Source organism: Rosa rugosa, chromosome 1, assembly GCF_958449725.1.
Source record: "Rosa rugosa chromosome 1, drRosRugo1.1, whole genome shotgun sequence".
Taxonomy (NCBI): Eukaryota; Viridiplantae; Streptophyta; class Magnoliopsida; order Rosales; family Rosaceae; genus Rosa; species Rosa rugosa.
The window spans coordinates 5,673,382-5,686,296 of NC_084820.1; the positions used below are offsets into that span (position 1 = coordinate 5,673,382).

The following is a 12,915-nucleotide window of genomic DNA, read 5'->3' on the forward strand; positions in this document are numbered from 1 at the left end:
CAATAATCTAGAAAACGAAAAACAAAGCAATAGTTGAGAGAATGAAGATATATGGTACCTGATATAAGTCCTCACTCTGCAATAGTCCCTTCGATACCTTTTTCTTTTTGTGCTCCATTTCTCTCGGGAAATATTGCTGATCAAAACCAATTTACACATCCAACAAATAATCAAGAACTGTATAGCTTTAGAGGAACATAGAAAATCAGACCCCATTATCATCTGAAGAAGTCTCCCTCTCTTTACTACTGAGCCTAAAGTTACAATCTTGGCAATCTTTCATGTTTTCCCGATCTAAAGGACTAAAAACTTTAGAAAATTGCAGTTCATGCATATACAGTCTCATCGTGTTTCTAAATACTGAATAAAGAGAGAGTATCTGAAAACGAAGAGCCTGAATTTGCAGCGACCGAGTGGTTGAATTCCAATCCTCTATTACAAAGTACAAACCTTACGTTTTCAACGAGTCTGATGATTTCTCGACCCACCAACCTTTACCAATATTCACAAATATTCCTTGTTGGTAGGAGTGTATGGCATTGTTTGCCTTGCCGTTTTCATTAGTATTGAGAATTCTGAGACATGATATTACTTCATTACTATTCTCACAAGCAAAGGAAGCATGCTAAATGTTCCTTTTATATAGATCAAGCTACACACATGAGATGTCTTGAGCCAAATCACACTATAATCACACCTATATATAGATGTAACCTTTTACAGGAATGTAGTACTTCATTACAAATTCATGATCAGAAAGTTAAAAGTTTTAATCTCACAACTCATTTGATCATATTTATGACTTGTCTAAGCTGGAGTATGAAACTTGAGCGAAATTTATGGTCATTTTTGATACATCTTGATAAAGCACACTATAGATATAACGTTTTACAGCAATGGAGTACTACAATATACAACTTCACGATCAGAAAAGTTACAGTTTTAGTCACACAAGCAAAGGCATGTGAACTTGTGAAGTGTTATTTATGCAAGAGCAAGCTACATAAGATTTCAACAGTGAAGCTAAAGTTATATGATTCTGCGACAAATCATGATCCCATCACCCACAGAAGCATGAGAGATTTGGATACGTGGATCGGCTGCAAGTGTCTTGTTATGCTCAATGGCTAGCTGTCTGCGCTGTTTCCTCGGCTCTGGAACTAATTCATCAGGCAACGCGACTGATCCTCTGCAGAGTGTGTTGTCATAGACAACTAAGCCACCCACCTTCAACAGCTTCAGTAGTCTCTCGTGGTAATTCCAATTGTTAACCTTGTCGGCATCCACATAGGCAAAGTCGAAACTGCCTTCATTTTCAGGCTGCAGTAATCACCAGTCCACCCATGAGAAGCAAATAAGTTGCTATAAGCCATGTTAAACTTGAGATGATATGGTGGAGAATGTAGAATGGGATGGATAGATAAAATATGTTCCACAAAGTTCAGTAATGAAATGCACCAGTTCCTAAGGATTTTGCAATTTAACCACTACGGTTTTAAGAAATAAGGTTTAAAATCATTGCACTATACTTTGCTAGTTTGCTACTTACATGTTCGAATAGCTTATCAAGAACTGGTACAGCCTCAGATTCAATGAAGTCAATTTTGTGCTCAACACCAGCTTTCTTTATGATCGGCAAGCCTATTTGATCATATGTCTCACGATTTATATCTATGGCTACAATCTGCAACAATGTATTCAGAACCATAAATACTGTCAGATCCATGTAAGATCACCATTGACTAGTTTTCGACACGGTCCTTTTTTAGACTATCATGACAATGAGGCAGATTGAAAACTTATAAACTGACCTTGCCATCCTCAGGAATTGTAAGCGCAGTGAGCAGAAGAGAATATCCCGTGAAAACACCAATTTCAATTGTCTTCTTTGCATCTATGAGCCTCAACAGCATGGCTAGTAACTGAGCTGCATCTGGTGCAGTAGCCAATCCAGCACTGAAAATTAACAAAGCTAATAATCCTCTCCGATACAATGTGATAAGAAAATTATCTATCAGTCATCACACTCCAACACTATACTGTATGCCAAGTGAATGTTTTAGCTCAATGAAACTTAAGATGCAGGCCAGCTTTGTATAAATGTGACTTGGTCGTCAAAAGCTAAGAAGGCTGATTACCGAGGGTGGCTGGCAGTGGCATCCCTTAGCTCCTTGAGAGGCGCTGGTTCACGTGGATACACACTAGTCTCCAAGATGTACTGCCACATTGTTAAAGACCAATGTTTAGAAATTCAACCAAATAAAGAAAACATAGCTGAAGCTCATTAGATTGATATAGTACTTGAGATAATTCATCACTCTGCAACACGCCCTTTGAGATCTTAATCCCTCTTGATTCCATTTCTTGAAACCCTTCACAATAGAGTTCTTTATAGTCTGTAAAGAGCTAGCTAGGAACATTAAAACAACCAATTGTTTACACCCGGTAATGAACAAGAAACTTGATGGATTAGACATAAATCCAATTTTACACAAAGGCAGACAGAATTGCAAGTCATATTCAAGGTCAAACAAGTCTTGGCATTAAGAACATACCACTACACAAAAATCTCAAAGGTTTTAGAAGCAAACTACCATCTTAAGTACTTAATGAAGATCTTGAAGGCTGAACAGTCTCAAGGATTCACAGGCATAGTAAATTTACATGAACAGAGAAAATCAAATAGATAATCTCATCAATCTGAAAGCAATTGTCTTGACATTATTCCCTGATATAATGACATTCTGGACTCTACTCATTAAACAATAAACAAGTATAAATGCAGTTTGGATCTTCATGAATTATGAATAGGTACAATTTAACATTGCAGTTTGGATTGAAGTAAGAGAGTACCGGAAACGAAGAAGATGGTGGAGATAAAACGGCGAGTCTAATCAGAAATGAGCAAATTGAAGAGAAATTTAATTGCTTAATTGAAGTCGCTGATGATCACAAAAGAGAACACATATTTATACTACAAGTGTGAGCAAGCCTAGCTGCTATCAGACATTAAGATCACATGTGAACGTTAACAGAGATGTCAATATGTGCAGTTCAATATGTGGTTATGCTTGGTCTTCTTAGTCTGCAATGTAGCAACAAGCTGTGTCTATTGTACAATTGGGTACGTGAGAGAGCACGAGTTGTCTCCAATAATATTGTCTACTGCAGCGAGTACTGTGTTGTTACTTGTCCTCTTGTGCAGGCTTGTAATCTTGTGATTTTGATATGCTAATGTTTTCATCCTAGAAAAAAAGAAGAAGAAGAGTTGGGAAGAAACACGACTCCCCCAATTATTGTGGACCGCCGCAAACCATCTGCTGATAACGACACTTTCACATTGCCGCTCTTTGACTAGAGTAACTAACAGACAAGGTGTCGTTATTTATCATAGTGCTTGTTCATTTTGTTTAAGGACAAGCAAAATTGACAGAGAGAGAGGGAATAGAGATTCAAGTGTGTGTTTCATTTCATTCAATAGGAGGTATTTATAGGGATACATTTGAAGTAAATAATGATACAACTTGATGGCATCTTCATTTGTAGCCTTCCATTGTGGCATCTCCATTTGCAGCTCCACATTGTGGTTTGTGATGATGATTGCCACACTTGTTCCCCATTGGCATAAAGCTTGACTCACAAGTCACTATACCTATTCTATTCACTCAAATACTTATCTTATACATGACATAGACATTTTATATAATGAACAATACAACATGTTTCATATATACTACAACACTCCCCCTTGGATATTTCATGTCGATAGTATTTGTCTAAGCCGTGCGCTTCGAAATTGCCTCGTTAAAAACCTTGCCAAGTAATAAAACCCTGTGGGAAAAAACAACCTTGGTCGAAGGAGAAAAAGAGTGCAACGCGCATTAAGTGTGGAGTATGTTTCTAGATACTCCCCCTGATTTATTCTCCCCCTGAAGATCATGGGAGTTCGGATAACCTTCTTAATCCGATGCTCTTCACATGCTTCTCGAAAGGGCTTTTTGGTAGCGACTTAGTAAATAAGTCCGCTACATTATCCTCTGATCGGATTTGATTTACTTCAATGTTTAGAAGTGTTTGCTGTTGCTGATTGTAGAAGAATTTCGGTGATATATGTTTAGTATTGTCACCCTTGATGAAACCTAATTTCATTTGCTCAATACAAGCTGCATTATCTTCATAAATGCATGTAGGTTTATCTGTGGTAAACTTCAAACCACAAGTTCCTCGAATGTGTCTATTTATAGACCTTAGCCATATGCATTCACGCACAGCTTCATGTAGAGCAATAATCTCTGCATGATTTGAGGAAGTAGCGACAAGGGTCTGTTTTGTAGATCTCCAAGATATCGCCGTGCTTCCCATGGTAAAGACATAACCTGTTTGGGAGCGACCTTTATGGGGGTCAGAGAGATACCCCGCATCAGCAAATCCCATCAAAACATTATTTTTATTTTGATGGAGGGGAGGAGGAGAACGTTGGTCACCATTGATGGTGTCGCCGGCGTCTACATTACGGAAGGTGGCTTTTTGCCTCATGGGGTCTGATCTCATGCTTCCGTCTTTTCTTTTCTCTTTGTAGGGATAAAACAAGCCCATATCAATCGTACCCTTTAAGTATCGAAAGATTGTCTTTATGCCAATCCAATGGCGGCGTGTTGGCGCAGAATTATGTCGAGCTAACAAGTTCACTGCGAATGAGATATCCGGTCTTGTGCATTGAGCTAAATACAATAATGATCCTATCGCACTTAGATAGGGTACTTCAGCCTCTAATAATTATTCGTCCTCATCCCTTGGACGAAACGGATCTTTTGTGGGCTCAAGACTTCGGCCGATCATGGGAGTACTTACAGGCTTTGCTTTATCTTCATTAAAGCGCCTTAGTAATTTTTGAGTATATGCTGACTGATGGATCATAATCCCATCACTACGGTGCTCGAGTTCTATTCCGAGGCAAAACCGTGTTTTCCCAAGATCTTTCATCTCAAACTCGGATTCCAAATATTTAGCAGTTTCTTTTAACTCATCTAGAGTTCCAATTAGGTTCATGTCATCGACATAAACTGCTACAATTGCAAATCCGGAACTTGTTCTTTTAATGAACACGCAAGGGCATATTTCGTTGTTAACATATCCCTTTCCAATCAAGTAGTCACTTAGACGGTTATACCACATCCGTCCGGATTGTTTCAATCCATATAGTGAGCGTCTTAATTTTATTGAAAACGCGCTCCGTGGTTTAGAACCACTTGATTTTGGTAATTGAAGTCCATCAGGAACCTTCATATATATCTCTGAATCTAGATCCCCATAGAGATATGCTGTAACCACATCCATAAGCTGCATGTCAAGTTTTTCGGAAACTACCAAACTGACAAGGTAGCGGAACGTTATAACGTCCATTACGGGAGAGTATGTCTTCTCGTAGTCGATTCCAGGGCGTTGTGAGAAACCTTGTGCCACAAGGCGGGCTTTATATCTCATCACCTCATTTTTCTCATTACGCTTTCTAATAAAGACCCATTTATGGCCAACAGGCTTTATATTTGGTGGTGTCAGCATTATAGACCCAAATACCTGTCTCTTTGTTAGTGAATCCAATTCAGTCTGGATCGCATTTTTCCATTTAGGCCAATCCGCTCTTCGTTGACATTCTTCAACAGAGCGAGGCTCGATATCATCATATTCTATGATTCCTTTTGCAACATGATATGCAAACGCATCATCAATTGCCATAGAATTTCTATCCATCATCTCATGTACACTATTGTAATTTATGGAGATTTCTCTATTCTCTGGAGTTGGTTCTGACATTGGAGCGTCCCCCAATGATGTCTCTTGGACATAACCATAATCCGGAGTATTCTCGTGAGATGGATTATTCATATCTATGATTAATGGATTATTTTGTGCCAAACTCGCTTTCTTTCTTGGGCGAGAATCCATCGAACCTATAGGTCTCCCGCGCTTCCTGGCAGGAGCCATGGGCCTAGCCAATGTGTCACCCATAGAGGGAACGTTGGCGCCATTCTCATGTATTTTTGAGATGGCATTATGTCTTTTAGGGACATCAATCCTTGCAGGTATATTTGCAGCAGGTATGTGTGATCTCGTCACTTTAGCGATATCAGAAAACGCATCAGGCATCGATTTTGCTACGTTCTGAAGATCGAGAATTCTCTGCACTTCTTTTTCAGATTGTGCGGTTCGGGGATCAAGATGGGACAAAGTGGGGACAAACCACGACAATTCCTGTCCTTTTTGATGAACATTAGTGTTCATGTCTCCCCCTAAAGGCGGGAAGACTGTCTCATCAAAGTGACAATCCGCAAATCTAGCGGTAAATAGATCACCTGTCAAGGGTTCTATGTAGCGGATTATGGTTGGAGAGTCATAGCCAACATAAAGGCCTAATCGTCTTTGAGGACCCATTTTAGTGCGCTGTGGTGGCGCAATTGGCACATAGACTGCACACCCAAATATGCGTAAATGTGAGATATTAGGCTCATACCCAGTTACCATCTGGGACGCAGAAAAAGGTTGGGTGGCAGTGGGCCTTAGACGAATAAGCACAGCTGCGTGTAATATTGCATAGCCCCAAGCAGAAATAGGGAGATTGGTGCGCATAACCAATGCCCTAGCAATCATTTGAAGTCTTTTAATGGCAGCTTCTGCGAGACCATTTTGGGTATGTACATGAGGGACAGGATGTTCAACCTCGATCCCAATGGACATGCAATAATCATCAAAAGTTTTGATGTAAATTCCCCAGCATTGTCAAGACGAATTGACTTAATAGGATGATCAGGGTGGTGAGCCCTTAACTTAATGATTTGTGCTAGGAGTTTAGCAAATGCAGCATTTCTTGTGGATAAGAGCATGACATGTGACCAACGTGTCGATGCATCAACCAACACCATAAAATATCTAAATGGTCCGCAAGTTGGATGTATAGGTCCACAGATATCACCTTGTATTCTTTGCAAGAATGGTATATTTTCTTTAATGTCTTTTGCATAGGATGGTCTCGATCCTACTTTTGCTAAAGAGCAAGCTTTGCAAAACGAATGATATGCTTCAGAAGTAATTCTTTGAACCTTTCTTTGGTTCGTACTTCCTTTTGTTTTAAAGAATGGATGTCCGTGTGAAGTTTTTAATATACGGAGCATCATATCTCGACCTGGGTGTCCCAAACGGTCGTGCCAAAGTTTGTATGTGTCGGAATCCCATAAATTTTCATTCATGACATGGTTGGATTCAATGACTCTAATAGTGGTTGCGTACAATCCACTAGAGCGACACATGAGTTTCTCTAATACTCGTGTATTTCCGTAGTTATTAGAGGTGATGTAAAGGAACTCTTGTCCATTCTCACAATGTGTTTTCACATGAAAATCATTGGCTCTTATATCTTTAAAACTTAATAGGGTTCTTCCAGCCCTTGGAGCATATAAAGCTTCGGCGACATTAATATTTGTGCCATTCGGCAATAGAAATTGAGCTGGTCCACGACCATGAATCAATTGAGATGGTCCTGCCATCGTGGTCACTGAAGATTGACTAGGAGTCATCCATAAGAATAATTGCCTATGTCGTAATATAGTATGTGTGGTGCCACTATCAAGAAGGCATTCCAATTCTCCCGAAGACATACTGAAAAAATAAAGTTCGGAATATTAACACATGTCAATGACATTGATAATGCGATACTTTATTAATAGGGAAAATAGTCAATGATTACATCAAAGTTTCCAAAGTTTATTCCAATATAAAATTAAACTTTATACAAATTGTAATTGCTCAATCCGTTTGGTAATTCCAATAAAATATGACCAGGTAAGTAGAGAGATGTTGGTGGAGCGAGGCTCGCTTAAATACCCCGATCTCAATTACTTGCCTAGACATCATACTTCATTGGGTACGCCACATGAGAAAGAGTCAATTCAATTGTTATTTGACTAAGGCACATTTGCCGTTTTATTGGAAAATAGAAAAGACTATTTTAATCAAAGTCTGCGGCATCCTCGTGCTTTTCATTTTCAGCTTTGAAGTCTTTTATGGTGAGAATAACATCTTCACCATCTTCTTCTTCAGCAAGGTGAGCTTCTTGCTCCCTCATTTCCCTGTACTCCTTGTAGCGTGCAGCTAGTTGAGTACTTGCTTGGCATTGCTTAAACCAATGCTCGATTGATCCACACCTATGACACACGTCATTGTGGTTGACTTTCTTTATTTGAGGTGCACGTTGTGGATATTCCCTAGGCGGGTTGTTGCTGCTACTACCACGGCGTATTATGCGACCTCCACGGCCCACAGTGTTACGGCCCATGGTGTTGTTATATTATCTTTTCCCACGTGTGGAATTACCACCACGTGTGCCCGCTCCAAAGTTGCGGTTTCCTTCCTTATTGGGGCGGTTGTATGGACCCATTCGTCCGTCATGTCCCCTGTTATTAGGGTATACATGCCCCTTATTAGTAGGGTACCGCTCCTTGCGCCCTTTCTTGGGTGCATTATAATTTGCCTCATGAACGCTTTTGGTTCCTACGGGCCTTGAATTATAATTATTCACAAGGATATTGTCGTGCTTCTCAGACACCGACAAAATATTGATAAGCTCATTGAACTTCGTAAGTCGTCCAGCATTAAATTCAGTGCGATATTGCTTTGATAGTATAATTGCTGCGACGGGGAAGGTGGAGAGAGTCTTCTCAATTAGCTCTTCTTCTGTGAGAGGTTTTCCACAGAACTTCAGCATGGCTTTTAGCCGAAGAGCTTCTGAATTGTATTCAGCAACAGACTTGAAGTCGGAGAAGCGTATATTGTTCCATTGAACCTTCAAGTCAGGGAGGAGGGAATCTTGGATATTACCAAAGCGTTCTTCTAGCGCTACCCATAGGTCCCTTGCATCTTTGATGGACATATACTCTAATCTGAGTGCTCTGTCCATATGGCGTCGCATCAAGATAATTGCTTGTGCATGCTTTATGGGTGTTCGTTGGAACACAAGGCCCGCGTTTGGTGCCTGGATTATGGGCAATATCCCTTTTGATGTGAGATGGTTCTCAACGTCAGTTTTCCAACTATGGTAATCCGAACCAGTTGAGTCAAGGATTTGAAATTCGAGTCTAGGTTCATTCGACATCCTTGAAATATAAGAAGAAAAAGATGTATTAGTTTCGGAGTTTAAAACTTCCACGAAAAACTAAAACAATAAGATTTCCGAGCTATGCTACCAAGAAATCAATTTCCAAGAATATTTGGATTAGACCGAAACAATGATGTTTAATAGGGTCATAAGTCGATGCTTGCGGACGCTCTTAGTCCGAATATTATGAACACTCTTAGTTCATTGACTACGAACGCTCTTAGTTCGTTTAGCGTGAATTTCTATAATTCCGCTTTTTAATTGTAAGTTCCCAAAAAGAAAACGGAGGAGAAAAATAAATAAAAACTCAAAAGCGGGAACTTTTAGTAAAGAATACCTTGAAATAGTGTTGTCGGAAATGACCGAAAAAGTTACCCAAAAGTTGCCGGAAAAGTCACCGGAAAATGGCCGGAAAAGTCGCCGGAAAAGTTGTAGAAAAGTCACCGGAAAAGTTGTCGAAAAGTCGCCGGAAAAGTGTCCGGAGAGTGGCCGGAAAAGTTGCCGGAGAAGTGGCCGGAAAGTGGCCGGAGAGTTGCCGGAAAGTTACTCGACAGATCTGTCGACAGCTGCTCGGCAGATGGCTCGGCAGCTGCTGCGCAGGTCCTCGGCGGGTGCTCGGCAGCTGCTGCGCAGGTCCTCGGCGGGTGCTCGGCAGCTGCTGCCCAGGTCCTCGGCAGGTGCTCGGCAGCTGCTGCGCAGGGGCTTCGGCAGGACTCGGCAGGTGCTGTCAGCAGGTGCTGCGCAGTGGTCTCGGCAGGTCTCGGCAGCTGCTCGGCAGCACTTCGGCAGGGGCTCGGCAGCACTTCGGCAGGTCTCGGCAGCACTTCGGCAGGGGCTCGGCAGGACTCGGCAGTTCTCGGCAGCTGCTCGGCAGGGGCTCGGCAGGACTCGGCAGGTCTCGGCAGCTGCTCGGCAGCACTTCGGCAGGACTCGACAGCGGTCCGGCAGCGGTTCAATTTTTCCGGTGGCCGGTTCAGGCGGTTTCCGGCCGGTTCTGGAGGTTCTAAAACCGGTTCTGGGCTTCTTGGATCAAGGGCTTTGATATGAGCTAGGGTTTGGAGGTTTTTTGTTGGTTTGGAAAAATGACTTCGATCGGATTTTGAACTCCTCTACTCTTTTCAATTTCGATTCTAATTCTAGAGCAATTTCGTGCTGATAACGTGTTTAAGGACAAGCAAAATTGACAGAGAGAGAGGGAATAGAGATTCAAGTGTGTGTTTCATTTCATTCAATAGGAGGTATTTATAGGGATACATTTGAAGTAAATAATGATACAACTTGATGGCATCTTCATTTGTAGCCTTCCATTGTGGCATCTCCATTTGCAGCTCCACATTGTGGTTTGTGATGATGATTGCCACACTTGTTCCCCATTGGCATAAAGCTTGACTCACAAGTCACTATACCTATTCTATTCACTCAAATACTTATCTTATACATGACATAGACATTTTATATAATGAACAATACAACATGTTTCATATATACTACAACACATTTTCAATTTTCATGGACAGAATATTAGTTGAAAAGAGAGACCTGCTATATGATATGATATGGATCACCAGTCTTTGCCAGTGCCCTCCCACTTCTCAACAATTTCGAATGGCGTAGATATAACAAAAGGAAACGGATGCATCTTCCATAAAGCACACTTTAGATATAACATTTTACAGCAATGGAGTAGTCAACTACAACTTCACGCTCACAAAAGTTGTATAAATCTCAGAAGCAATTGTCGATTGTGAAGTGTTATTTTGTATACATAGGTTCTTACATATGTAAGATTTCAACAATAAGGCCAAATTTATATGATTCGGCGACAAATCATCATCCCATCACCCACAGAAGCATGCGAGATTTGGATACGAGGATCGGCTGCAAGTGTCTTGTTATGCTCAATGGCTAGCTGTCTGCGTTGTTTTCTCAGCTCTGGAACTACCTCATCAGGCAATGCCACTGATCCTCTGCAGAGTGTGTTGTCATAAACAACTAAGCCACCCACCTTCAACAGCTTCAGTAGTCTCTCGTGGTAATTCCAATTGTTAACCTTGTCGGCATCCACGTAGGCAAAGTCAAAACTGCCTTCATTTTCAGGCTGCAATAATCTCCACCCCCATAACACATTAGAAAGTAAAAAAGTGCTGTAAGCCATGTTAATCTTGAGATTATGTGATGAGAATGCAGACTGTGAGGGATAATAAGATATGTTCATTCAAACCGAAAAAGTTTTCCGGTTCACTTCTTGACGTAGGCCATTGTAAAACAACATCAGTTTAGGGCCTAGTTCACAATAATGGTTTTTGCAGCTATGGTTTGAAATGTTCTATACTTACATTTTCTAATAGCTTATCAAGAACTGGTACAGCCTCGGATTCAATGAAATCAATTTTGTGCTCAACACCAGCTTTCTTTATGATTGGCAACCCTACTTGTTCATATGTCTCACGATCTATATCTATGGCTACAATCTGCAACAAGGTATTCAGAAATAGTGTCAGAGAAGCTAACCATTGACTAGCTTTCGACATAGTCTTTTTTAAGACTAGCACGACAACACACAGCAAATTGAAAAAATTATAACTGACCCTGCCATCCTCGGGAATTGTAAGCGCAGTGAGGAGAAGAGAGTATCCAGTGAAAACCCCAATTTCAATTGTCTTCTTTGCATCTACTAGCTTCAACAGCATGGCTAGTAGCTGACCTCCATCTGGTGCTGTACCCATCCCAGCCCTGAAAAATAACAAGCTAATAATCCTTGCCAATACAAATTTCAAGTACATGCTTTAGAGAATTCAGACTTTAGCGGTATCTGCCAAGTGATCGAAAGCTTGGTTATGAAGAAGAACCTTAATGAAACTAACAATGCAGGCTACCTTAGCATAAACGTGACTCAGTCAAATCAAAATGCACTAAGGTAAGCAGGATGATTACCGAGGATGACTGGCAGTGGCATCCCTTAGCTCCTTGAGAGGCGCTGGTTCACGAGGATACACACTAGTCTCCAAGATGTACTGCCGTACACATTGGTAAAACATCAACTATTACAATCTCAACCACAGAAAGAAAACATCGCAGAGTTTAGTTAGTTAGATCGATGTACCTGAGATAGTTCATCACTTTGCAACAGTCCCTTTGTGAACTGAACCCCTCTGGAGTCCATTTCTCTCAAAATGCTTCACGTACGATAGACTTGTTATAGTCTGCAAAGAGGAAGCAGCAATATATCCAAGCAATTCTTTATACCCAGTAGTTAAGGAGAGAGACTAGATGTACCAGGCATGAATCCAATTTTGCAATAAGGCAATATATAAATAATTCAAGGTCAAACAAGTTATATAAGTCCCCCCCCCCCACACAAAAATCTCAAAGGCTGAACAGTCTAGGATTTTGAGATTCACAAGCATAGTGAATTTACATGAACAGAGATAATCAAACATGTATTTCATCAATCTGAAAGCAACATTCTTGCTTTTACTAATTAAAAGCAAAAAAGAATTTAACATTGCCGGGTATCATAAAGTAAGAGAGTACCCGCAAGGAAGATCGAAGATGGTGGTGATCAAACGGCGAGTCTAATCAGATATGAGCAAATAAATTTATTAAATTCACATAGGAAAAGAAGAAGAAGAAGAAGAAGAAGAAGAGTTGGGAAGAAACACGACTCCCCCGACGAACCATGTGCTGATAACGACACCTTCACATTGCCGTTTTTTGTTTTTTTTTTTTTTTACTAAAGTAACTGATAGTAACGGTGTCGTTTTCGA

General features: G+C 40.7%; 2 protein-coding genes across 5 annotated transcripts; both read right to left on the reverse strand.

Moving 5' to 3' along the window:
- Positions 1–826: 826 nt before the first annotated feature.
- On the reverse strand, positions 827–3,035 carry LOC133712587 (probable caffeoyl-CoA O-methyltransferase At4g26220). Of its 4 annotated transcripts, none has more exons than XM_062138719.1 (6): positions 2,854–3,035; positions 2,302–2,372; positions 2,139–2,218; positions 1,812–1,956; positions 1,550–1,684; positions 827–1,320 (listed from the first exon to the last, which is right to left on the reverse strand). In XM_062138719.1, exons 2-6 carry the CDS (start codon positions 2,359–2,361, stop codon positions 1,030–1,032), a joined length of 711 nt encoding a protein of 236 aa, XP_061994703.1. In that variant the 5' UTR covers positions 2,362–2,372; positions 2,854–3,035; the 3' UTR covers positions 827–1,029. The 4 variants fall into 4 exon arrangements, with proteins under 4 accessions (XP_061994703.1, XP_061994691.1, XP_061994694.1 ...); XM_062138707.1 differs by having other exon boundaries at positions 2,302–2,396; positions 2,854–3,034; XM_062138710.1 differs by having other exon boundaries at positions 2,302–2,406; positions 2,854–3,034.
- A 7,730-nt stretch (positions 3,036–10,765) lies between these two features.
- On the reverse strand, positions 10,766–12,838 carry LOC133712581 (probable caffeoyl-CoA O-methyltransferase At4g26220). Its single transcript, XM_062138688.1, has 6 exons — positions 12,683–12,838; positions 12,252–12,351; positions 12,083–12,162; positions 11,737–11,881; positions 11,485–11,619; positions 10,766–11,246 (listed from the first exon to the last, which is right to left on the reverse strand). Exons 2-6 carry the CDS (start codon positions 12,309–12,311, stop codon positions 10,956–10,958), a joined length of 711 nt encoding a protein of 236 aa, XP_061994672.1. The 5' UTR covers positions 12,312–12,351; positions 12,683–12,838; the 3' UTR covers positions 10,766–10,955.
- Between the last annotated feature and the right edge of the window lie 77 nt (positions 12,839–12,915).

Excerpts from the sequence above, each read along its gene's own strand:
- LOC133712581 (XM_062138688.1), bottom strand. The coding sequence starts at position 12,311 with ATGGACTCCAGAGGGGTTCAGTTCACAAAGGGACTGTTGCAAAGTGAT. Across the intron at positions 11,620-11,736 it reads CAATTCCCGAGGATGGCAGG|ATTGTAGCCATAGATATAGA; the intron begins GTCAGTTATAAT and ends ACCTTGTTGCAG. Across the intron at positions 11,247-11,484 it reads TTGATAAGCTATTAGAAAAT|CCTGAAAATGAAGGCAGTTT; the intron begins GTAAGTATAGAA and ends AGATTATTGCAG.
- LOC133712587 (XM_062138719.1), bottom strand. The coding sequence starts at position 2,361 with ATGGAATCAAGAGGGATTAAGATCTCAAAGGGCGTGTTGCAGAGTGAT. Across the intron at positions 1,957-2,138 it reads GCCACTGCCAGCCACCCTCG|TGCTGGATTGGCTACTGCAC; the intron begins GTAATCAGCCTT and ends GTTAATTTTCAG. Across the intron at positions 1,321-1,549 it reads TTGATAAGCTATTCGAACAT|CCTGAAAATGAAGGCAGTTT; the intron begins GTAAGTAGCAAA and ends TGATTACTGCAG.